This window comes from Miniopterus schreibersii, assembly GCF_964146895.1.
Source record: "Miniopterus schreibersii genome assembly, chromosome: 8".
Classification (NCBI taxonomy): Eukaryota; Metazoa; Chordata; class Mammalia; order Chiroptera; family Miniopteridae; genus Miniopterus; species Miniopterus schreibersii.
The window spans coordinates 9271634-9297163 of NC_138109.1; the positions used below are offsets into that span (position 1 = coordinate 9271634).

General features: G+C 56.4%; 1 protein-coding gene across 1 annotated transcript in view; it reads right to left on the reverse strand.

Annotated features, from left to right (window-relative positions):
- Positions 1 to 11901: 11901 nt before the first annotated feature.
- The window catches only part of EPHA8 (EPH receptor A8), a gene marked incomplete at its 5' end in the record, with an annotated part of 31964 nt that continues 18335 nt past the window's right edge, over positions 11902 to 25530 (reverse strand). The window contains 13 exons of the mRNA XM_081145732.1: positions 11902 to 13840; positions 13980 to 14153; positions 14437 to 14627; positions 14717 to 14866; positions 15108 to 15320; positions 15854 to 15915; positions 16169 to 16354; positions 16551 to 16715; positions 17506 to 17573; positions 18688 to 18781; positions 19631 to 19793; positions 19863 to 19987; positions 24376 to 24711. Coding sequence (XP_081001858.1) covers positions 13726 to 13840; positions 13980 to 14153; positions 14437 to 14627; positions 14717 to 14866; positions 15108 to 15320; positions 15854 to 15915; positions 16169 to 16354; positions 16551 to 16715; positions 17506 to 17573; positions 18688 to 18781; positions 19631 to 19793; positions 19863 to 19987; positions 24376 to 24711 — 2042 coding nt within the window. The 3' untranslated portion in view covers positions 11902 to 13725. The remainder of the gene's footprint in view (positions 13841 to 13979; positions 14154 to 14436; positions 14628 to 14716; positions 14867 to 15107; positions 15321 to 15853; positions 15916 to 16168; positions 16355 to 16550; positions 16716 to 17505; positions 17574 to 18687; positions 18782 to 19630; positions 19794 to 19862; positions 19988 to 24375; positions 24712 to 25530) is intronic.

The window sequence follows — 25530 nt, forward strand, 5'->3', positions numbered from 1 at the left end:
CTAGGAGACCTGGCTGAGGTCTGACCCAGGGGCCACATAACCTCTTGGCCCTACTTGCACACCTGGCTGCCTCTGTCGCCCAAAGGGTGGGACTGGGTGATCTCCAAGAGCAGCCTGGCTTGGACATTTACAGGCCTTCAGCTAAGCCCCCAGATTCCTTGAATTCAGCCTCTGCCTGAGTTCAGGGCCCAGGGCTTTTTTTTTTTTTTTTTAAATATGTCTTTATTGATTTCAGAGAGAGGAAGGGAGAGGAAAAGAGAGAGATAGAAACATCAGTGATGAGTCCTTGATCTGCTGCCTCCTGCATGCCCCCTGCTGGGGATTGAGCCCGAAACCCGGGTATGTGCCCTGACCGGGTATGGAACTGCTATCTGCTGGATCCTAGGTCGATGCTCAACCCCTGAGCCACGCTGGCTGGGCCCAGGGCTGGTTTTGATGAGGTGGGGGTCCGGCTCTCCCAGCTCTATTTCCCAGAGCCCAGGTGTGTGGGTCTTCTATGATCATGGGGTGGTCGTGACTTCCTAGGCCTTTTGGCATCTGGGAAGGGCTAACCAGGGGTGCCACTCCAGAACACCCTCTCTTTGCTTCTCAGCAGGAGGGAGTGGTCAGGTTATTTTTGTGATAAAAGTTTAATAAATTGAAAGGCATGGTTTTCATTCTGTGGGTAATTAGCTGCCGCCACTGTGCTCCCTCCTAATTGTCTCTCTCACACCAGACGGGAGCAGATCAATAGGAAGCGGCCGCTGTGCGGTGAAAGTCACAATTAATTAATTGTCGGGAGTGTGTGTGTCTCCATCTCTGTCACATCAAAGGCCTGAGGGTGGCAGCTGCCCACATTTCTGGCTCTGCTGGGCTGGCCGAGCCCAAAGCCCCCAGATGCATGTGACCACAAGCTACTGTGCCTGCTTCCTGCCTCTCCCGCCGGCAGTGGGAGACTGTTGGAGGGGGTCCCCTGAGACCCCAGGCATTTTCTTGCCCCCTCACTCCAAATGCAACCTCCACCATCTCTCTGCCAGATGCCTGCATCTGTCTGCAAGATGCCTGGTCCCCTTGTCCTGTCCAATCCATTCTCTTCCCTGTAATGTAACCCCACCGCTTTTCCAGGCTAAAACTTTGCCTGTATCCAGAATAGTGGAGGGGAGGGGGTGCTGACTGAGAGAGAGAACATTCTGGGATGCTGGGAAGGCCCTACATTTTTATTTAGGTGGTGGTCCCATGGATGTATAGCTGTGCACTAAGCCATCTTGTGGTCCCCTGAAGATTTGTGCAAACAGTTAAACACGCAGACCGATGCCCCTCCCCCACTCAGTAACAACTCAGGTTTATGCGCCATTGAGACATCAGGGTGGCGAGGAACACTGCGCTGCTTAAACGTCTCTTCCCTAATCCTCCCCACCGGTCTGGGAGGTAGGTAGCATTCTCCCCATTTTACAGATGGGGAAACGGAGGCACAGAAAGGGGTTGGGGAGGAACTAAGGAGAGGAGAGGGGAGAAGAGAATGGGAGGGGGGAGGGGAAGGAGGGGGTGGGGAGACCTGTGTACACTGGGGGCTAGCGGGTGCCAGGCGCGAGCTCAGCGCTCCACACACCACCACCTCTCCATGAAGTCAAAGCCACCCCCCATTTTACAGCTGAGTCTCGAAGAGGTGCGTCCCTTGTCCAAGGTCCCATGGCCTGGGAGTGACAGGCTGGGTCTGGATCCTGACTTGTCTCATCCCAACAACGGGGAGACAGGGAGGAAGGGGAGGGAGGGCAGAGAGGTGAGGGTGAGGGGCCCTGAAGTGGGTGAGATGAGCGAGTCAGGGCGGTGTGAGCATGAAAGCGGGGTGCTAAGGGCCCGCGTGGGTGCACGCACATAGGCACACACAGCGCGCATGCACCTGCAGCCCTCGACTTTTGCTTTACGCTCTCTAGAGGGGCTTCCCGCTGCCTGTCTGGGGCAGCTTCCCCTCCTCTGCAAAGGGGGAGCGAAACCGCGTGGCCCCAAGGTTTGCTGCCTGGCACGCTGCCTGGCACACAGGGGCCGGCTGAGGGGCGCCTTCCCTCCTCCCTCTCAGCCGGCAGGGCCACGCTGGGCTCCTGCCACCAGCCCTCTGCCTGTGGCCCGGGGCTCTGCAGGTGGAGCGCGGCCTTGGGAAGGGTCGGCCGCGCTGTCCCAGCCCAGGGCCAGTGCTCTGTTCTGCCCCCCGCCCCCCCAAGCAGGCTCATTGGTCCCCCTGGAGCTCAGGGGTTGACAAATATTGTAAGAGCGTCCTCGCTGTGGGGAGAGGCCGTGCCTGTCCTTCTGTCGTGAGAACACAGCAGCGGTCCAGCCTGGTCGTCAGGGGAGGCCACCTCCACGCTCCCACCACCGTCATCGCCTGTCATTGCACCTTTGAAGTGGCGCCTGATTTTCCAGTCTGTCTGAAGTCGCTCGCTGTTTATGCAGCAGCTGGTCCGGCAGGTCCCCCCGCGGGGCCTTTCCATGATGGTGCCAGCCGCCAGGGACTCGGGGAGACAGCAATGGGTCTCCGGGGGTAGTGAGAGGAAGCCGAAATGCCACTTCTATCTTCAGGGTCTTCTAGATGGAGTTTGCTTACTTTTTGTTTAAAAGGAAATAAAAGAGTTTCCAAAAACCCCAATGTGCTATTTTCTTCAAAGAAAAAAAGGAATAAAGATTAAAAAAACCTCCAAAAAACCCCAAAAAAACAAGGGCCAAAGGTAAAGCTTTTCAATTCTTTGAACATTTTTAGAGCTTTGGCAGCTGCGCCGGGGGAGGCACTAGGCTGGGAATCCTTTCACGGATGCTAATGGGCCGTGTGACCTTGGGCAAGTCACTTCTCTCTGGGCATCAGATCCTTGGTGAGGGTTCGACCGGGTGTGCTCCACTCCACACTGGGGGACCTTCTTGTGCTGTTTGTTTCTCCTGAGACTCACTTAGTGCCACAGGCCACCCCCGCCTTCTGAATATGAAAGCCCTCCTCAGCCCAGGAAATCAGAGAGAGGCTGAGGGGCCTTCAGATAGGAGAAGAGCAGAACGACCCCTTTCAGGCACTGGGGCTTAAAACCTCCCTTCCGAAGATGTCACAGCTGGGGATCAGTGGGGATAAGTGACTTGCCCAAGGTCACACAGCGAGGGAGTCTGTGGAAGAAGCAGGGTTAAATCTGTGTCTTTAGCTCCCCAGCCAGGGGCCTTTTCTCCTGCCTCATTAAAGCTGTGGGAGGACGTTCCCAGCGAGCAGGGACCAGGTTTATGTGACTTACATTTTTCAGCGCAGGCTCTTGAGAGTGGAGTTTAAGGGTGAGGGCCTGGGGTCAAATAGAACTTGGATCTGCTGCGCTGTTTGTGTGACCTTAGGCAATCAATTCTATGTCTCCGAGCCTCAGTTTTCCTAACTGTAAAATGGGGATGCTCCTTGTGCCTCCTCCATGCCTACTGTGAGGGCAATAAATAGGATGCACATGGAGCACTCAGTGCGGGGCCTGGCATGTGGGAGCCCTCCCGAAATGCTGGCTGCTGCCCTGTGATCCTTTGGTGTGGGGCTGGAGCCACACTATTTTCTTCATCAAACTCATGGAGGGGGACACACCGGGCCAGTCTCTCAGGCCTGGCTGTCACATCTGCCTTTCATGCCACCCCCCCACCCCCCTGAGCCTCTTCCTGGGAGAGACAGACAGCCCGTGGCAGGCTGCACAGGAAATGTCAACCTCATCTTGCTGAGAGGCCTCTGCTGACACTGACGAGACCCCTGGCTGGTGGAGTTGCCAGGGAGCAGCCCAGGGCCTGGCCTCCCTCCCTGTAGGCCTGGCCTTTCTTGGTCTCCCTGTCACAGCTCTGGCTCCAGCCCCAGGAGCTGACCCAGAAGGTTTTCTGGGGCTGGGGAGCCATCAGTCGAGGGGCTGACCTTAAATGGAGCTGGTGGGTGGGCAGCTGAGTGGGCTCAGCTTTAAGCGAAGGGTGCAGAGGCAGGTGTCCAGTAGGTATGGGCTCGGGGCTTAGATACAGAGTGAACTGGGTTGGAATCCTGACCCTGACTTCAACCTCATTAGCTGTGCGACCTGGGGCAGGTCAAGTTGCCTCTCTAAACCCAGGTACTGCAGTTGAAAATGATATAAAACTGAAGAAGGCTTTATCACACACTTGCTATAATTTGCCAGCCCAGTTCCAGGCACTGGGGAGACATCCATGAACACAGAAAATATCCCTGCCCTGGTGGACTTGACATTCTAGTGGGAGAGGGTATGGGAATTCAGAGGCTCAGAGGAACAAAGGATGGGGCTGGGCAGCAGCAGGAGGTAAAGGAAAGAGCACTGGAGACCTCTGTTCAAATCCCGGTGCAGCCCCTAACTTGCTGTGTGAACTTGGACAAAGCACTTCCCCTCTCCGGGCTTTAGTTTCCACATTTGCAAAATGGAACTAGTCACCCAGCCTTGCATCATCAAGAGATGAGTCTCCAGTGAGGGCAATCTCGGGAAGGCACTAGGAGAACAGGGTTCCTGTCCCTGTGCAGCTTCTCTACCCTGAGACCGGAGCTGGGCAACTGGCAGTGACAGGTGGGTGCCGCCTCCAGCCCTTCTGCTCAACCTCGACACCCCAGCCTAGCATTTCAAAGCTACAAATCTGGAAATGGCTGTTCCAGCTTTTGAAGTCTGGCCCTACCGTGGGATTGGGAGCTCAGTATGTCTCCTTCCACCCTAGAACCTCCAGGCTAGGACCCCCTTCTTGAAATCCTGTTTCTTCTAGTCATCCTTGGGGTAGGATCCTGGGGATCTAGGCACCCTTGCTGCTGGAGCAGACCAGTGATATTCATTCATTCATTCATTCATTCTCAATCATTTGGTCAATCAACAAACAAACACTTATCCACCAGTTACCACTTGGCAGCCCCATGTTAGGCACAGGAGATCAGGGTGTGTTGATTCCTTTAGCGAATATTAAGCATCTCCTCTGTTCCAGGCTCTGTGCTTGACTCCAGGGACAAAGTGATTCATTGGTTTATACCATGTTTAGAGGTACTGGCCACGTGCCCTGTGCCAAGTGCAAAACAAATATTGAAGCCCTACTCTGTGCCAAGTACCATGACGGCCACAGGGAACAAAGACCCACCTGCTTCCCAAGCACCAGCTCTGAGCCTGGCACCACGCGGCTGCGGGAACCGTGGCTGCGTTTTGTATGCAGACGAGAAGCCCAGCGTCTCCCTGTGGCTAATGAATCATCGGGCTTCACAAGAGAAGCGCCAACAGACCTCCTTGTCCATGAATTTGCTAATTGAGCTCCTCAACTCAGACATTAACCTGAATTACCATAAATACTGCGGAGAACAGCCATTCTCGATTGATGTTCAGTGGTAATGGAGAAAATCAGTCGAGGTATAAAACTGAAATGGAATCATAAAACTTTATTTTCACCATTAATTTGAACCTAGTTTCCCCTAAATACCATTTGCTAAATTTTTCTATAACACTCTAGGGCTAGAGAGCAGGGTGGGGGCTGGAAGAAGGGTTAGAAGCTGTGTCATGGAGGATAGGGGCATATAACCTGGGGCTGGGGGGCTGGAGGGGCCACCTGGGCCTGCTGGCCTGCCTGCTCTGCATCACTGGGGGCAGCCTGCCCTGGTGATGGCAGGGAGATGGGTGAACCCAGCTTCACACATGAGGAGAAATAGGGGTGGGGAATAACAAGCTGGATGGACAGGCAGACAGCCAGGAAGGCAGGACTGACCGCCCGCCAGGTGGACCAAGGAAAACACAGGGACAAACTGACAACCAGATGGGCAGCCAGCCTGAGCAATGAGACAATAAGCGGAGACTGATGGAAGGTTGTGAAGACAGACTACCAGTGGTCTGAGTGATGGGAAGCCATGTGACCACTGGAAGGACAGACAGATACTTAATGGGAGAACACAAAGGAAGACCAACAGACAGACTGACAGACAGGTGGACAGCCAGTCTGACCCACAAGAAGCCTGACAGCCAACAACAAGCAGCCGGACAGGCGCAGCGACAGTTCAGGAAGCAGATCAAGGGAGAGGCAGGCAGCCAGTTTGCCCATTGAGAGGACAGATGGACGGACGGACTGACTGGGCAGCGGGTAGTGGAGGCTGGAGTTGGGGCAGAGGCTGGGGTTGCTGGCCCTCCCTAGATGTGAGGGAAGGGAGGGGAGGAGGCCTGGTGGATGCCTTCCCATCGCGTGTCAAGCCCCTTGCCTGAGGGAGACTGGCGTGCGTGCGGGGTGCTCCCTCGGGCCACGCTTCACGGCCTCTCCCCCTCCCCCTCACAGCTGCGTGCATCAGCTGGCACGCAAGGCAAGGAGGCTGTCACCGCTGAGGTCTCCTCCACGGTGGGGAGTAGGGGCAGTGCCTGGACTTCTCTATGGGTCACCTGGACCCAGGTGTCTGTGGGGGGCTCACACCCAGTGAAGGGTCCTAGCCCTGGGGAAGTGAAGGGCTGGGAAACCCTGGAGGGGACTTCCTGGTCTGCTCCCCCCCCCATATTTACCCTCTGACCCTGGCCACAATTCTGTGTGCTGCATTCTGTTATTGCCCCATTTACAGGGTAGCAAGCCGGGGCTCAGACAGGCAAAGCGCTCAGGCCAAGACCTCTCTGCATGAGGGTAGTGGGATCTTTTCTTCTGGGAGCCAGGCTGCCCACAGGGGGCCCCTGTGTACTCTGCTCCCGGGCAGTTGATGGGCTGCCAGGTCTAGTGCCCTTGTGGCTGGGCAGTGAGTCTGTTGAACCCTGGGATTCGCCATAGGAAACCTGCTAGCCTTCAGGTATAGGCCACATCGTTCAGTATCGGCTTTTCCAGTCATCAAGATGCCTCTGCTCTCCATCCAGAGGCTCCCATCTGTTAGCTGCAAAGTCATGTGGGCATGTTCACGAGGTTGGGGGTGGGTGGGTATAAGCAACAGGGAATCAGACTGACTGGGGCCCCAGTAGTTGAGGTTTGCCCACATGACTTTGCAGGTTTAGAATCACATACCTGGGTGTAATTTCAGCTCCATTTTTTTATTAGCTATGTAACCTTGAACAAGTCACCTCCCCTCTCTGAGCCTCAGTTTCCTCATCTGTAACACAGGGCTGAGATATACACCCATGAGTTGTGGCAGGCACATAATAGGTGCTCAACAAATGGCATCCACTGTGCCAAGGGCTGGGCTGTTCTTATGAGGACCCTAGAAAAAATGGTCTGCTTTGTCTTTCTCACTGTCAGGAAGCTCATCTCTTCCTGGAGAAAATGACCCCTTGCTGGGGAAACTCTGGCTGTAGGAGGGGCTCCTTATGTAGAGTTGAAATCTGTCTTCCTGAAACCCCACTGTCTGAATCTGGGAAGAAACAGCCCGAGTCCCTTTCCCAAGACAGGATCTGAAGACAGTGAGTGGTCATGCCCCGTGTCTTCACCAGGGTCCTGCCACAACCTCCCCTTGCCCTGGTTCCCAGACCCCCCCGCCCCCATGGTATCCTCTGGACACACCTAAGGGCCTGTTTTTCTCCTTCAGCTCAGTCCAGCAAATATTAGTGAACATCAGCCTCGCCAGCCCCTGCGAAGCTCCATAAGGGGTGTTCAGGGAAGGAGAGAGGCGAGGCTGCAGAAGTGCCAGGTCAGCATGGAGTGTGGCAGGAAAATCACCTCCCCTGATTGCGATTCTGTGCTTTCACTAATCCAGCATCCGCTCCTCCCAGAGCCGGAGACGCCCCAGCCCAGGCCCTGGAGACGAGCCCTGCGGACGTGGCTTCAGGACCGCGGACAGCTCCCAGCGTCCCGGGGCTGCAAGTGCCTGTCCCTCAGGGCTTGAGCCTCCGGAGTCCGTGGTTCTCCGTACAAAAGCCACGTGTTAACCTCAGCCCTCACCTTCACAGCACATACTTACCCACCGCAGTCAGGCGCCCACAGACACACACAATCATACGCCGGCAGTTCTACACGCACTTGGAGATGAGATAAGGCCGCACCCCCCCTTTTGCACAGTCGCATCCACCACATGCACAAAAACCTCCGCACAACTCCTCACAGTCCCCACCTTAGGCCAAAGCACAAATATGTAGCAATGGGCCCCATCCCTCTGCCCATCACTCACCCCTTTGGCCAGTGGGCCTGGGATGCTTTCCCCCAGGAGAAACTGGAAGATAAATTCAGGTGCAACCTACTGGCTGGGCAAGTGACTCCTGAGTTTAGGGACGGGGCCCACGTCCTTAACTACCCCCCCCCCCAGCACACCTGCCTTTGCCACCCCCCAGGGAACCAGACTGACTTGGATTCGAATACTGGTGCAACAGTCCCCAGCTGTGTAACTTGGAGACAGTCACATAACCTCCCGGTGCCTCAGTTTCCTTACTAGTGAAAAGGGGATAGTAATAGCAACACTCACAAGGCTTCTGTGAGAACTGGAAAGCATAACACATGGAAAACACTTGTCACTGTGTCTGGCACATGATAAAAATGCAGGAAATAGTGACCCGTTATTAGTAATAACAAGCCACCCACATAGGCTCCCATTGGATGCCCTGCCGGCAGCCTTCTCTTCGCAGCCCCTTTCCCATGGGGGTGTGTGTGTAAGGGGGGACTCATTACTTTTAGCTTCCAAAGGATGTCAGCATTGGGAGGGAGGGGCTGCACCCGGGCTCCGCTCCCCTCCCTACCCCAGCACCAGCCCTGGGGTCGCCTTGGCCGCGCCTCCTGAACTTCTCTCCGGATGGATCCCTGCTGCCTTCACCTGAGTCTGCGTCACCCCCACCCCAGGCCCCTCTCCAGCCAAGGCCCCCAGGCCCCTTTCTTCCCTGGGGCTCTTGCCACCGAAAGGCCGGAAGATGGCTTTCTGGTTTATTTTGGTTTATTTTACATTTGATGCTGGACCCCTCATTTTTCGTATTCAGAGAGACGCTCTTGCGCTAATCTTCCCATTCTAAATGCTCATCACATTTTTCTTTAAGCCCCAGGATCGTCCCCCATGCCCATCTTTTATTCATCACCTGCCACCAGCCCCAACACAGGAGACAGGGAAATGCAAACCTCCAAGGACTGCGGGTTTCATGCCAGCAGATGACCCTTCCCCAGCGCCTCCGGCGAGGGAATGGCAGTGTCCTAATGAGGTGCCTGGACTTCGGGGACGGAGTGTGAGCTGTGGCAGCCCACATTGCATCGTGTTCTCTCCCCATGCACCGCCTTGTAGGGGTGGAAGGGTCTGACCAGCTTTGTCCACACTGGGGACTCAGAGTCATTCTTCCAGGGCCTTCTGTTTTATCTCAGGGAGTCCAAAGACAGCAAGGCTCACTGCAAAGAGGTGAGGCCGTACTGATGGCAATTCAGGTACGTGTCTGAGGAAAGGGCACGGTGCCCCTCTGCCTGAGGAGTCCTATCTGTCCTCTGGAGAATTTGCTTCCCTTCTGCAGGTGGTGCCTAGAATGGCACCCGTGAGCCAGGAGGTGGAAGAGAGCCCACAGCTGCTATAGGCTGCTAAGGAGTCATAGCTGCCCCTTCTTGGGAACCCCCTCACCCAAGAAGTTAGACCACCTCTCCCTCACCATGGGGCAGCACGGAGGCAACGACTGATGAACGTGGGGGTACAAAGACGGGCCCCTTACCTCAAGGCAGATCAATGCTGTGGTGTTAATGCCCCAGACCTCCCTGCGGCATCAGATTGAAGCTAATCTCTAAGGGAGAGCACAGGATATCTCTAAGGGAGAACCCAGAATCTCTCTAAGGGAGAACCCAGAATCTCTCTAAGGGAGAACCCAGAATATCTCTAAGGGAGAACCCAGAATACCTCTAAGGGAGAACCCAGAATACCTCTAAGGGAGAACCCAGAATACCTCTAAGGGAGAACACGTAGTTGCTTAGCTTTTCCTCCCACCCTACCCGCCTCCCTCTGCCCTTTCGCCCCGGAGCTCTCCCTCAATAAATGACCCGCGGGAGAATGCCCAGCACTGCTTAGGACCTAACCTAAGACAGGCACAAACTAAGGTGGAGCTGCTGGGCCTTACTCAGATTTGCTCATCTTAAAAATGACTCTTCCCAGATTGCTCTCCCAAGTAGTTGTGCCAATTTGCATTCCCGCCAGCAGTTTGTAAACATTGCTGTTCCCCCCACACTTTCATCAATACTAGTGCTACAGGCTAATTTTGCCAATCAGATTGGTGTCATACATGACTTCGTTATTGTTTTCATTTGCATTTCCATGTTTACTAGTGATGTTGAGGATCTTTTAATCTTTATTGGCCATTCAGATTTCTGCTTCTGTTACTTGTCTGTTCATACCTTTCGCCCATTTTTCTGATTGCTTTGGGATGTTTTGGTAAATTGAATGTCGGAAGTTTTTAAGTAATTTTATTTTGGAAACTAATTGTCTCTTGGTTGATTATACAGGTTGAAAGTGTCTTCTCTTAGTGGTGGCTTTAACAAATTTGCTTATTTTTTGTCATTAGAAGTTTTTTATCTTATGAAATAAGGCTTATGATTTTTTCTTATCAGATAAACACAAATGTGTGTTTATTTTCTGATAATGTTATTCTCTCGTGTATATGCTTTTTAAGGTTCATAGTCTGCTTTCTACATTTAGGATTTTGATCACTGGGAACTTATTTTGTGAGTGGTGTGAGTACGTATCTAATTTTATCTTTTTTTCCAGGGGGATATTTAATTGTCCTAATATCACCCATTACCCCTTGTCATGTTTCAAACTCCCATATTTATTTGGGTCTGTTTCCAGGCGTATTCTCCATTCGTTCTGTTTCTCTATTCCTGGGACCAAATCAAACTGTTTTAGTTATTAGTTATTAGAGCTTTATAGTAATTACCGATACCTGGCAGGGTAAGGTTCCCTTCCTCTTCCTCTTCCTTCTTCAAAATGATATTCCTTGTCTCAGCCTCTGAAGAGAAGGGGCTGCATCACCTTTGCCTCTGCGTCCCCAGTGGCACCCAGTACACAGGAGGCTGAATGGGCTCTGGTGACTGGTCCTTAGGGAAGAGACGTGTGTGTAACGGGTCCTTCCTCCGTGGGGAGGGGCCTGGAATAGACTGGAAATCAGACAGGTCTAGCTTTACGTGGTGGTGCGCCTCATGGGACAGTGGCCTCTCCGAGCATGCTCGTGCCCATCTGCAAGCTGGAGACAATATTACCAATCTCATAGGGCCGTTGTGATTATTACTGAGATTATAGGAACACACTAAAGGAGTTTTCTGCCTGTTCACTTTCCCACTTTGAGGGAGGCCCAGAATAAAGATTCTGCCCTCAGATTATTTACTTGCTCGTCAGTGAGACCCCAGGGGCATCTTCCCCGAGTGTCCAAGCCATTGACTCAAATGGACACAGTTGGACTCTGCTCTGCCCTGGTCCCCTGCCCAGCCTCTGATGCCACCACCCTGGCTCCTGCTGCTGGGCCCTCTCTCCTGGAGCAGAGGTGGGCCCCAAGTCCCCTGAGGTAACTATGGAATATGTTTGCACCCCATCTCCCCTTCCCTGCCCCCTAGCACCCATGTCTCTCAATGGACCCCTTGGTCCTGAGGAAGTCGTTCCCATGAAATGCTTCTCCTCCTGTGTGCCTCCTCCGGGGGCGTATTCCTTCCCCAGGAGAGCCCACGGCAAAGGCAATGTCCAGCTGCAGGGGACTGCGCTCGCGTGGTGAGCACCATCTGCGCAACTTGGGAGAGAGACCACTGGGCTGATGGGGGTGCTTCCTGGTGGAGCATGAGCTCGAGTTGGACAAACCTGGGCTCTGGTTCAGAACTTGATGTTAGGCAAGTTGGCCTCTCTAAGACTCAGCCTCTCCATATATAAAGTGGGTACATGAATCTTACCTCCTGGGAGACAAGAAGACCAGAAGGGAAGAAACGCCATGGGATGTAGAAGGTAGGTGCCCAGCATAAGGCTGCCCTTCCTTACCAGATGTCAAGGTTGTAGGAATGAAACAAAAGGGGGACACAGGCAAAGATGAGGCAGACTTTATTCTCATTGTGGGCAAGTTCAAGACTCACGATGGAAGCCACAGAGACAGATCCCTGGGACCCTGGAGGGCACTTTACGCCCAGGGCAGGTGCCAGCCCCACTGTGTCCCCCCAACTGTGGGGATCCAGAGTCCAGGAGCTGGGTCAGAGTGGGGTGGGGGTGGAAGACAGGGTCCTCCCCAGATCGTGTCCTGACCATGTTTCCAACTTCCATAGGAAGGAAGAACAGCTCGGCTATATAGTAACATATAGAGGTGTAGAGAGCTGGCCGCGGCACCAGGGGAGGGCTGAGACTCCCCGAATTATTGCAGGAGGGAGAGGGGGCTCAATGCTGGTGTTTCCGCGGAATAGCTGTGCTGGCTACAGGAGAGCTGGGCAGGAGGTGGGGGCTGGGCTTGCCCCTCCCTTGGGCCCAGCAGGGGGTACCTGGCATCCTGCCTCGTGGGGTTCCTTGGGCCCTGCCAGCTTCCCCGGGGGTGGACCTTTCTCACCCTGGGTGCTTTTTATGTGCTTTGAAGACCATTTTTGCATTGTCAGGAGTGAGGAAAAAATATTCTGACATGGTAGAAAAATGTATTTACATACCCTGGTGGGCCGTAAAGAAGAGGGTCAGTCTCGGGGGCGAGGGGGGCTTCCCAAGCCCCTTCTCATCCTGTGTGGAATGAAGCAGGGGAAAGCCCTGGGAAGAGGCTCAGCTCCGAACTTGGCTGCTGTGTGACCTTGGACAAGACACACTCCCTTGGTCTGTCCAGTTGGTGCAGGAGCAGTGGACTTGGGGCTGAAAAGCTAGAATCTTATGGTCCCTGATTCCAGGCAGGGGGCTGGGGGGCAGTGAGGTTGGTAGAGGGACTTCCAAGTGAGGAGCCCTGGGCTGTGGAGGGGCATCAGAGACTAGAGGGAACTTGGTGGCTCCTGGCCCCTAGCCAGACAGCCAAGTCCAGCCGAGGGCGTATCATGTACCCTGTGGTGACGCCTATACAGAGGTGACCAGAGGGGCTGGCCAGGAACCCTGTTTTCCCGTTGAAGCAGCGGCGGAAGCCAGGTGGAGGCTGCAGGTGGCCCCCCACCAGCTAGAGGGAGGGCTCGGACCTGAGATAGAGCTGGGAGTGGGCTCACCCGGGAGGAGACAAGGGTGGGCCTGGTGCTGGTGTGGTTCGGAAGTGGCCCCTTGCTCCGGCCTCCAGGCCTGCGGGAGGTGGGTGTGAGCCCCTCTCCGGTCCCTGTAGGTGCTGGGACCTGGGCCCAGATTCGATGGGAGTATCACACCGAGTTTCCTGCTCACAGGCTTGTGACACTCATCCGCATTCATAGCACGCCACCCACAGTCACGTGGACATGTGCTCCAGTCTCAATGAATAGCACGTGTGCGCTGGCACACAGCCATGCTGGGACCTGGCCGGTGGGTACACACATGGTCTGTGACCTTGTGAGAACACATCCCATACAGCACAGGAGCACATGTGTGCATACACACACACTCACTCACACATACACACTCATACACTCACACAGAGGCAGGTGATCGACGGCTCTTTTGGGCTCAGTGGCGTTGAGGTCCCAGCATCTGGGAAAGAGAAGGCCCTCTGCCCTGGGGACAGGTGTCCCAGTGGTGCTGGGTATCAAAGGTCCCTTTCCAGGTGTCCTGACCCCTGATAACTCCAGGTCCTGCGGTGGAGCTCTCGGCCTCACTGGTGCCTGGCAGGAAGGCAGAAGGAAGAGGGACAGAAGCCTGGGGCTGCCCTGACCGCTGGCCGACCCTGCAAGTCCTCTGACAGCTGGCACGACCTGGGGCCACTGTGGTTTGGTTCAGAGGTGCCGGTGGGGCCCCTGGGTGCTGGTCAGCTGGGCCCTCATGGTCTGGATGCTGCCCAGGATCTTCTTCTGGTGGCCCATAAGGGTGATGCCCAGGGCACGCACATCCCTGTGAAGGAAGGGTGGTGCTGGTCAGGTGGGCCTGGGAGGCTGGGAGCCATGGAGACAGGGACATACTCATTCCCTGGAGCTGCCTCTGGCCCCCTGCCCTTTCCCTTTGCCCCTGCCCCCGGGAGACCACCACTTACTGGGAATTCATCTGCAGCACCATGCCCAGAGAGGAGTAACCACCAGCGGCAAAGTGGTCCCGGTAGCGGCCCATGCGGATGGAGTCCAGCCAGTCCCCCACAGTGAGGCCCCCACTGCCACCCCCGCCCCCGCGTAGGTCAAAGCAGCTCCGGGCAAAGGCGGGGGCCGGGCACCTGAGGCACAGGGGCCCTTGGTAAGTGGCCTGCCAGGGCCTCTGCCTTTCTCAAGGGCCCTGGTATTAGCCACCCTCAGCCTCCACCCAGGCTCAGCAGCGGGCAAAGAGTTTGAGGGGCTAGACCCCAGGCTTGGAAGGAGAGGGCTGAGGAAGGCTCAGGTGGAACAGGGGTCAGGGCCCTGGGCCAACGGTCAGGGCAGGGCTGTCCCAAGGTTGGGACTAAGTCAGGGCAATGCTGGGAGGGCAGCAGGCTGGGTCGAGCTGGGGTGGGCACCAGGCACCTGCTGACAGTGGCTGTGGCCCTGAGACTCTCAGGGTTTCGGATCAGCGCATCAAGGATGCTGACAATCTGGGAAAAGCGAGGCCGCTGAGCCCGGTCCTTGTGCCAACAGTCAAGCATGAGCTGGTGCAGGGCTCGGGGACAGCCCATGGGTGCCGGCAGGCGGTACCCCTCCTCCACGGAGCTGATGACCTGGGGAGGTGGAGCACAGCGCTGGGCTCGAGTCTGTCCTGCCCCCCAAGGCTCCAGCTGCCTCTGCCGGGCGAGGGTCCCACACTCACGTCCCGGTTGGTCATGTTCCAGTAGGGCCTCTCCCCGTAGGCTAGCACCTCCCACATGACCACACCAAAACTCCACACGTCACTGGCCGAGGAGAAGGTCCGGAAGGCGATGGCCTCGGGGGCTGTCCAGCGGATGGGGATCTTCCCTCCCTGTGATGGACACAGGAAAGTTGAGGGCTTCTCCTTAGGCCGAGCCAGGGAGCTGAACGCTGGGGTCCTGTTTCCCACTGGGGTCCTGCTAGGCAGTCCAGTGCAGAGAAGGGGCAGGACTTGCCTCAGGTAAAAGGCAACCCAGAAATTGCCAACTTCACTGAATGACAGGTGGGGGGGTCACCCTCTGTGCCACCCTGCCCCTCCCTGGGCCTATCGGAAAGGGGAGTGGGCCACGCACCGTGGTGGTGTAGGCGGCATCGGGGTCGTCCTCCAGTACCCTCGAGAGCCCGAAGTCGGACACCTTGCAGACCAGGTTGCCGTCAACGAGGACGTTGCGGGCGGCCAGGTCGCGGTGGACATAGCCCAGGTCTGAGAGGTAGCGCATGCCGGCGCCCACCCCTCTGAGCATGCCCACCAGCTGCGTGATGGTGAACTGGCTGTCGTGAGTCTGCAGAGGACACGGCTTGGGCTGCAGGAAGGCTCTTTGCAGTTTGCAAAGCGCTTCACTGCCTAGGAAGCCTGTGCCGGGTTAAGGTTTATTCCCAGGGTCTCGTTCATATTCACAGCAACTCTGAGAGGTGGGTGGGGCAGCGAGGACAGTTTATCCACTCTGCATAAGAACTGAAGGCCCAGAGAGGCTAAGCCCTGTGCCTAAGAGTACCCAGCAAATGAAGGGCAGGGAGGGCTGGGAATCTAGGGATTTCCATGCCTCCCATCTGGGTGGGGCCTGGGTCTCCACAGAGGCACCCTTCTTGGCCTGTGCCAGGCAGGGCAGCAGGGCCTCATGCGACACGGGGCTCTCATGTGATGGGGCTAAAAGGCAGTTTGACTGGCTGACCATTAAGACCCTGTACTTGGCTCCCCCTTCCCCAGGGCTGTTGGGTCCAAGCTTCCGGGGGTACTCGGAGGCCTTACATTATCTCCCAACACCCAGACTGAACTTCCCTCTCCCAGCCCACGCAAAAGGTGCAGTGGGGCACGCACCCTCAGGAAGGCGTCCAGAGAGCCGTTCTCCATGTACTCGGTCACGATCATTGCCAGGCGGCCTGGGGAAGGGGATGGGGAGGCAGTGGCTCTTGGTGGAGGAATCAGGGCTGCTGATCAGAGACTCTAGGGCATGTCCCTCACCAGGAGCTGGGCCAGCACTGAGGGTCCGGGGAGCCTAGGGTTCCCCCTGGGGTCCCAGGCACTGGATTCCCTTCTGGATGGAGTCATCGGGGTGGCGTGCGGATGGACCCAGAGCCCTGTCCCGGGCAATAGGGGCCCTGCAGGGTGAGGCTGCCTGCCCCTGGTACCTACCACGCGTAACGACACCTTCGAGGCGGATGATATTGGGATGGTCAAACTGACCCATAATGGACGCCTCACTGAGAAAGTCCCGCCGCTGTCTCTCTGTGTAGCCGGCTTTGAGGGCCTTGATGGCCACAGGCATGTCCCGCTGCCCTGGCACCCGCAGCCGCCCATAGCAGACTTCCCCTGACTCTCCTGTGGACCCCAAGTGGGGCAGGCAGGGAGAGGGCAGTGGGACCCTGCTCCCTCAGCCCGGGCCCCCGCACTCCCCCAGCCCCACACACGGGAGTGCCCCCGTGGACCTGGCCATATCAGGCTCCTCAGTTCCCCTCTCCCTCTGCCCTGGGTGCCCCTCCACATTGTCCCTCCCCTCACAGTCCCTGAGGCTCACCGGAGCCGATGATTTTCTCAATGTGGATCCTGGAGGCCTCGATCTCTCGGGTGAAATTTCGGCCTGCCCGGCCCGGTTCCTCATAGGTGTGGGGTTCTGCATAGAACTGGGGCTCCGGGATCTTCCCCCGGGGGTGGTGCAGGGGCAGGAAGACAGGTGGAGGTGCTGAGGGGCCAGGGCAGAAGGGCCTTCAGTGGGGTCCAGGAGGCCTTCCCCTCCCAGTATCCCATGGGTCTGAGGGTCGGGTGAGGAGTGTCTCTGAGACTCTCAGGATGCAGTGGCAAACACTAGGTGCCCAATAAATGCTTGCCAAGTGCAAGTAGGGTCTCTATGGAGTAGCTCTGGAGTCTCTAGGGGCCTTTGGGGTCTCCAGTGAGTTTGGAGCATGTCTGTCATTTTCTGGGGTCACTTCTAGAGTCCTGAGGTCTTTCTAAATTGTTCTGGGGCAGGAATGTGGCAAAAAGATTACATCACAAGTGCCAATTTAGATTAAAGTGGTTCTCTTGACAACTGCGTTAAGAAGGATTCCAAGGCTGCATTCAGGCTGAATGGGAATCAGTACCATGACTGATATAAATGTCTACATGGGCACGAAAGTGGGGTGTGGAGGAAGGTTTCCCCAAATTTGCCTTGTTTTTCTGGGGTCTCTGCAGGGTCCTGAAAAAACTCTCGCTTGTAGGGGTTCTTGTCCAAGAATATATGAACCTCCCTGAGCTTGTGCACAAAACTGTGTATGAGCGCACGCATGTGTGCACTTCCCTGGGGAGAGGGACTCTGGCATTCGGGGCGGGGTCTGTGAGCCCACAAAAGGTGAACAGCACTGCACCTATGGGTCTCAGCTCTCTGTGATGTCCTACCGTCTACCTCTGGGGCTCTGGTCATTTTCTATGAACACCTTTCTCCTTCCCACCGTGACCTCCTCTTTGCCCTCAGGTCCCGGGGCCCCTGCACTCACCCTGCCCGTTCTGATAGTGCATCTTCTCCTCATCTGAGTCCTGGAAGGCCTTGCTGTAGCCACAGTGCCTGTGGAGGGTGGGCATGGCTCTGCCGAGGCCATATCTCCCTAGTCCCAGCCCGGACCCAACCCCAATCAGGGACAAGTCAGGACTCCCCTTCCCCTTTCAGGGCAACACCTGACAGCCCAGCCCTTGGCCCTGCTCGGGGTAGTCCCCACTCTCGGGCTCTCAGCTTGTCTTAACTGTGATGTCCTTGACATTTATAAACCCTTTGTAATTTACACAGGTGAGTCCACTTGGCCCTCCCAGCAAATTCTGTGGGTTATTAGCTCCGTTTTATAGGAAACTGTCCCTGGTGGAGGGGTTGAAAGATGACCTCAGCAGGCCCCTTCCCTTCCCTGGGTCTGTTTTTCCATCTCTTCTTGGACAAGCCTCTGATTCTCGCTGTCTGGGATCCCAAGTTCACATGAGCACTGTGCCCTGCCCCCACCTCCTCTGGAATGGAGTGGGAGACAGGAGAGAGACCAAGAGCATGGTGTTTCGTGCTGACAGACCCAGGTTCAAGTCCCAGTTCCGGCCTCTATTTGGTAAGTGGCCTAACCTCTCTGATCTCCAATGTATTCATCTGCAAAATGAGGTCAGAATCTCAACCTCACTGGGGTATCATCAGGATCAAATGAGATGAAGGTGGCTGTTGAAGGGCTTGAGTAGCCCCATGAACAATGGTGCCATGTCCTAAGATGGGGAAGCCTGCGGAGGTGCAGGTTTGGGGGGCTATTTGTCTAAAGCACATCCGAGTGGAGATGGGAGTGGGCAGCCTCACCTCGGGGGAGAGGTCTGTGCTGGTGACATAAACTTGGGGATGTCAGCCTGAAAGTGGAATTCAAAGCCAAGGGCCCTGATAAGTTCACTCAGGAAAGATGGACCTAGATAAATGGGAAAGAGAGAAGGACCGGGGACAAGCCCAGGGTCCTCCAGTCTTTACAGGTTGTTTGGAGAGGAGGGGCTGGCAGAGATAGAGGGCAGGCCAGATGTGGGCAAAACTAGGGGGTGGGTCGGCAGGCAAGGCAAGAGAAAAGTGTCCCTTCCAAGTAGGAGGAAAGAGCCCAGCCCCAGGCCCTGGCAGGAAACCCAGCGCTCCAGGGAGGGGCTTGGAGGGGCTGGGGCCCAGGACCACCCACCTTTTCTTGCAGATGAGCAGGAGCAGGAGCACGACCAGGCCCGAGATGAGTGTCAGGCAGATCCAAACGATGGTCCGGGTGTCATAGTGGGGCCCTGCAGGGAAACCGGGGTGCGGGGCTCTCAGCCTTGGCCTCGGGCCCAGGGCTCTGGTGGCTCTCCCTGCACCTGGTGGGCAGCCTCCTCAGTCTCCTCAGCCCAGAGTCAGGATGCAGGCCTCCTCCTCTGACCCCACCTCCCCTCTACCTAGCTTCTCCTTCAAGACCCTGCTGCTGCAGGCTTCCCACCTCCGCGCTTCCACTTCCTGGGGCTGTGTGACCAAGGGGGAGTTGCTAGACTTCTCCCTGGAGGGTGCCCGATTGCCTGGAGATGGGGCAGGGGTGCTCAAGGCTGACTATGCCGGCTTGATGAAACCCACATCGATGGGCCCCCACCCTCAGGGCTTCTGATTCAGTGACTCAGCATTTCTGGCAGCTCCCAGGTGCTGCTGATGCTGCTGGTCCCAGACCACATTGTGGGAACCACTGTTCTGGAGGCGGGAAGATACTGGGGAAGGGGCACAGAATTTGTCCCCAAAAGGACCATGTTAAAATCCTGCTTTGCCGGGTAAGTTTGGGCAAATCACTTGACTGCTCTGACCCTTGTTCCCCTTGTCTGTAAAATGGGGGTGTGGATAGTGCCAACTCCCTAGAGGGTCCCAGGGACATGAGAAGATTGTCCTGCTAGCAAAGGGCATCATGGTGCCTGCAAGTCACACTGATCTTCAGTAAAAGCCAGTATTTGTGGCTGTTGCGAGCTTGGTTGCCTTGGGCAAGTCACTTTCCTTTTCTGAGCCTCAGTTGTTTTCAGCTGTGAAAATGCCAACTCAGCACAGGCATGAGGTGGGCAAATTCCCTTCCTCTGGCCTGGCCCAGCTCCCTTGCCCTCCCAGCTCCCTGCACTCACGTGGTTTTCCGGTCTCCACCTCCATGGCCTGGCTGAAGCGGCCGCAGCCTGCTGAGGTGCGGGCTCGGACCTGGAACACGTAGCGGGTGCCGGGCTTGAGGCCCGAGACGGTGGCCCTGGTGGTGACAGCCTTGAGAGTGGAGTAGCTCTGCATCTCCTTGTCCTGTCCGCGGGAGGGGCAGTCAGCCAAGGGTACCCTGCCCGCCCCCCCCCCCCCCCCAGAGGCTGGTACCTTCTCATAGTACTTGATCTCGTATTCCAGTATGATGCCGTTGGGCTGTTCGGGCTCCTGCCACAGCAGCGAGACGCTGGTCTGCCCTGCCCACTCCTGGCGGATCACCACCACCTGGGACGGGGCTAGGGAGGGAGGCCGGCCTTGATCAGATGGGCAGATGGGTGAGCACTGGGGCTGGCCTCTGTCCCACCCCTTCCCAGGCCCTGCTCGGGCCTGCTCAGCTTGCTGGCTGTCATGCCTCTGCCCCAGGAGAGCCACCCCCCTCCAGTCTCCCCAGTCAGTTACCTGGGCTCTGCACAGCCTGCCTCTGGTCTGGGATGCTGAGGGCTTGACCCAGACAAGGCCTGAGGGCCCCAGCTTTCACTGCACCCTCCTTCTCTCTGGCCAGGCCCCTCCACTGTGAGTGCAGGACCCCAGCAGCCCCAGCGAGCAGCCGCTTCCAGCCACCCTGGGGCTGTCACCTGAGGTCTCTATCTCCCTTCCCCAGCCCCAGCCCCCTGCCTGGCGGCTCTCAGGAGGGCCTGGGGGAGGGGGGCATGAAAGGAAGGAACTGCAACCTCACTGTCAGGTTTGGAGGGTTGACCGGACAGGACAGCTCTGGATGCTTTGGGAAGGGACATGAGCCAAGCCCGGCCCACCTGACCTCAAGTATTCTCGTGGTCACACTCAGATACCCATTCACCCCCCACTCATTGATCGATTCACCCATTCCCTCCTCCATCCATTCCCTCCCTCCCCCGTGTCCAGCACAATTGTCCTGGAGGGAGGTCTGCTGCAGAGTGTCAGATACAGACCCAGCCACAGCCAAACAGGGAAGTGCCAACCCCCTCATCCCTGTCCCTCCAGCTTGCAGGCCGCCTCTTCCCCCTCTGCTCACCCCCACACCTCCTGCATCCCCCACCTGCCTCATATCTGGGCATCTTGTCTCCTGGCAGGCCTGGGAGTCCTCTGAAGGCAGGGGCCACACACAGTGGGTGCCCAATAAACGTTGTGGATGACTTTGACATGAAAAATTAAGGAGCAACTCCAGAGTTAAGTTGGAAGGTGTGGTACACAGGTGACCCCACAGCCTGGGACTCACAGCCCGGCCCCTCTCTTGCTGGCTGAGGCCATCACTGTCTCATGGCTGCAGCTTCCCATCCAGACGGCAGTTAAGCTAGAGACAGTGGACACCCCTGCCAGGAAGAGGCGAGGATCAGATGAGACCATTGTATGCAAGGGACTCATGGGGCCAGGGGTACTAATGTGTCTTAAAGAGGAAGAAATTTCCAAGGCAAGAGGCGTGAGTGGGGAAGACACAGGGGGAGATCAGAGCTCCAAGGTGGGAGGGGAATGGGCACCAGAGAGGGTTGCAGGAAAAGGGGTTGTGGAGAAGAGGTGAGGGCAGGGAGAAGAGCAAGTGGCCTCGGAGGACAAATCTGGACCATTTGCTCAGGGCTGTTGAGCTATGGGGACTCTCGCGTGTCCCTAGGATTTCCTGAACACCTACCACAGGCCGGGCACTGGGCTAGGACCTGGGGAGGCTGCAGTGCCCAAGACAGCCTTCAAGGGGCTAAGGTTTACAAAGGGAGACAGTAAATAAGAAAACAAATCAATGTATCACGACAGGTTGGTGAAGTGCCATGTAAGACGTGAAGAGGGAGCTGTGATGGAAAGGACCTCTCACAGGGGCCAGGAGGGAACCAGGCCACGCCAGCTGGGCTGGCTAGGGTAGGCCTCCCTGAGGTGGGGGTGCCAGTTGAGCTGAGGACTGAAGGAGCCAGCCGTGGGGGTGTCACAAGGAGGAGTGTCACTGCGATGGAAAAGCAAGGCCAAGGCCCAGGGAGGGGAAGGGCTTGTTGTATTCAAGGATGGGGACTGGAGGCCAGTGTGGCCGAAAGGCGAGAGTGGGTGGGGTGAGGCCGGAGAGGCAGACAGGGGCGCATCGCATTAATAACATTACATAGATTTAGGCAACCAACCAAATGGGAGGATATTTGCAAACCATACCTCTGATGAGGGGCTAATATCCAAAATATATAAAGAACTCATGCAACTCAACAACTACAAAAACAAACAGTCTGATTCAAAAATGGGCAGAGAACCTGAATAGACGATTCTCCAAGGGAGACACAGATCGACGGCCAACAGATATACAAAAAGATGCTCAACATCACTATTATACGGGAAATGCGCACCAAAACCACAACGAGACACTGCCTCACAGCTGTTAGAATGACTATTATCAATGAGACAAGAAATAACAAGTGTTGAATAGGGTGTGGAGAAAAGGGAACTCTCACATTTTTAAAACTCACTTAGGATGTGGTGTGAGAACCAATTATGGGGCGAAGTGGAAGGGGGCCCCTATGGTTGTCCAGGCAACACGTGATGGGGACATGGATGGTGCTATGGATGTAACTGTGTCCCCCTACCCTGCCAAATTCATATATTGAGGCCCAAACCCCCAGTGTGATAATTGGAGCTGGGACCTTAGGGAGGTAATTAGGTTTAGATGAGGTCATGGGGGGGGGGGGGCTCATGATGGGATTAGTGCCTTTATAAGAAAAGACACCAGAGAGTCCTCCCTCTCTCCCCGTCCCTCCCTCCCTCCCTCCCCCACCCTCTCTCCCTCTCTCTCTCTCTCTCTCTCTCTGCCATGTGAAAACACAGTGAGAAGCCAGCTATCTGCAGGCCAGGAATAGGGTTCTCACCAGGAACCAAATCTGTCAGCACCTTGACTTTGGACTTCTGGTCTCTAGAACTGGGAGGGAGGCATTTCTGTGGTGTAAGCCACCAGTCTGTTGTATTTTGTTATGGCGGCCCAAGCAGACTAAGATAGATGGAGCTGGTGGGGAGATGGACCGTGGAGATGGTCGTGTTGAAGGGAGACCCAGCGAGACCGGCTGGTGGATGGATGTGGCATGGAAGAGAGAGTGTCAGGGGTTTCGGGCTTGAGTAACCCCATGAACGGTGGTGCCATTGCCTAAGACGGGGGCCTAAAACACATCCGAGTGGAGATGGGAGTGGGCAGCTAGACCTCAGGGGAGAGGTCTGTGCTGGTGACATAAATTTGGGGTAATAGTGACTCAGATCCACGGGCCCTGATAAGGTCATTCAGAAGAGATGGACCTGGGTGCACAGGAAAGAGAGGGGGGTCTGGGCAGAGGGGCCGGCAGAGGTGGACGACAGGCCAGAGGTGTGGCCAAAAATGGGGGGGCAGGGCAAGGCCGGCAGGAGAAGAGTGTCTCTTCCAAGGAGGAAAGAGGCACAGAGACACAAGTGCCCCGCCCCGGGGGTGCTGAGTTTCTGTGGTCAGCTGGGAAAGACGCCTGCCGGAGTTGCTCGAGGAGGCCCGCGGAGGGCAGCGGGCGCAGATACGGCGGCACAGAAACTCTTTCCAGGAGTTTTCACGCGAAGAGAAACGGTCTGGGGCTGGAAGGGAGTAGGGTTCAGGGCAGGGTTTTCCTTGCTAATGATGGGGATGTTGAATGGTGGGTTCTCCGCTCCATCCTTACCCCCGAACAGCCAGCACCTGTGCCAGTCCCCCAGCCACAGGTGCTTAAGGCAGGGCCCCGAGCACCGGGCCCAGGGCTCTGTCCCTCACTGTGTGGCCGGCGCAGAGCACGGAGCTCAGCATTTAGCAGATGCTCCACCAATGCAGGTCGAATGCAGGAGTCTCTTAAATGCATGAAGCTCTGGCATGAGGGAGGGTGGCCTGGGGCTCAGAGAAGGGAGGCCTGTCTCAGTTGGGAGTGAGACAGGTATGGGTTCGAATCCTGACTGCTGCTTCCTATGCAGTGACACTGGGCGGCACTTCGCGCCTCAGTTTCCTCCTCTGTGACATGGTGGAGTGGTGTCTGCTGGCCGGCGTGGTTGAGGGGAAGACAGGATGGGGAGCTGTCAGGGTCCAGGCCACACGTGAGGGTGGCTGCTGACAGGGAGGCTGCCACGGTGGGCTCTTAGGCCAGGCTGTCACTGGACAGGCAGGTCCCACCAGAATTTGGAAAGAAAGAGGTTCCAGAAGCTAACTTCAGCCCAACAACTGGCTAGAAACAGAGAAATAAATGGCTGGTGTTGTCCAAACCAGAGACCAAATCCATCCCGAGCAGAGTGGTAGCTCTTCTGGAAAATGATAATCAGAGTGATTCCATCTTTCAACGACATTTATTGAGCACGTACCGTGGACCAGGTGCTGGGCTAAGCATTTTCGTTTCCTTCATTTAAGCCTCATATCAGTACCTGAGGCAGGTACTATGCATGCCAGTGCACCAGGGAGGAAACAGAGGCAGAAGGAAAGTTCTGGAACCCAGGCCTATGATGGCCGTGATCACCTGCCTCTGTGCTTTCTGGATCATAGGATACGTTCTACTTTTCTAAGGGAGCCTGTAGCTGCAGGTCCTGGCGAGGTGGGCAGGGCCAGAAGAATGGGAGAGCCTCTCCCAGGACCACAGCAAGCCCGTGGCAACGCTCGGACGCCTGGGAGGGTGAGGGGCCCGGGAAGCTGGGGGCACGGAGCGTCTCCGCCTACCTGCCTGGTTCGTGGTGATGTTGACGACTGCGGCCTGGCGGGGCTCGGGGCTCAGGTCAGACACACCATTGACAGCCTCGATCCAGAAGGAGTAGTTCATGTGGGCCAGCAGGTTGGCCACCAGCAGGCTGGCCTGAACCAGGCTGGTCTGCTGGGGCACGAAGCGGGTGCCACTCCCACACTTCTCACAGTGACCCAATGCCCAGGGACAGCGGCGGCACACGGCATTGTAGGTGATGTCACTGCGGCCACCTGGGTCGAGCGGAGGGGCCCACTCCAGGGTCACAGATGTCCCATTCACGCTGGAGATCAGGTTCACTGGTGCTGAGGGCGGCCCTGGGGAGCAGAGAATGATGACTGGTGGGGTGGGGAGTATTTATTTGGGGTGGTCCAGTTTCCCTCCCACCAGACCAGGGAAGGTCTCTGGTCCCCCATGATATTTGGGGATCCCTAAGGATAATGTCACACCTACTCCATCCTCTGGAACCTCCCCAAGGGCGGAGGCAGTGTCCCTGCCACTGGACTAGGACCAGTGTCACAGTCTGGGCACAGAAATCTAAGGCCCCCCTTCCTCCACTGGACCGCAGGGATCTGGGGGTTTGTGCTTCCCAAAGTTTTAACCAGAGCCAGAGAGAGACTGCACAGGCCCAGGGTGTGAAAAGTCCCCGTCATTTGTGCCCCACACTCCAGTCCTTAACCCCCCTGTGCTGAATTTAATGTAAATGCCACTGAGCACTTGGCTAGAATAGAGTGGAGGCCCCAGGAAGCCCTGAGGATGTCCCCAACCCTCCCTCCCCCACGATGAGAGCCCCAGTCTGGGCAGTACAAGGGAGAGAAGAGTGGAGCTGGGGTGGGCCCCTGGGGGTGGGCATTTGAGCCAGGAGGGCCTGGGCCTCAGAATTCCAACTCTTAGGAAGGCGATCTTAGGTCTTAAGAAAACAGAACCGTAGGATCTCAGAATCATGGAGAGCCTTCGGATCTGAAGGGTATGGAATACTAAAAGCCCAGTCTTAAGATTTCTCAAAACTGGATTGTGAATTTGGAGAGAAATTCACTCCAGCCAGCTGAGGGCAAGTGTCTATGACCTAGACAGAGATGGGCTCACCTGGTCCCAGAGCACAGAGTTGTCACCACGTCACTCAGCCCCAGCAGGTC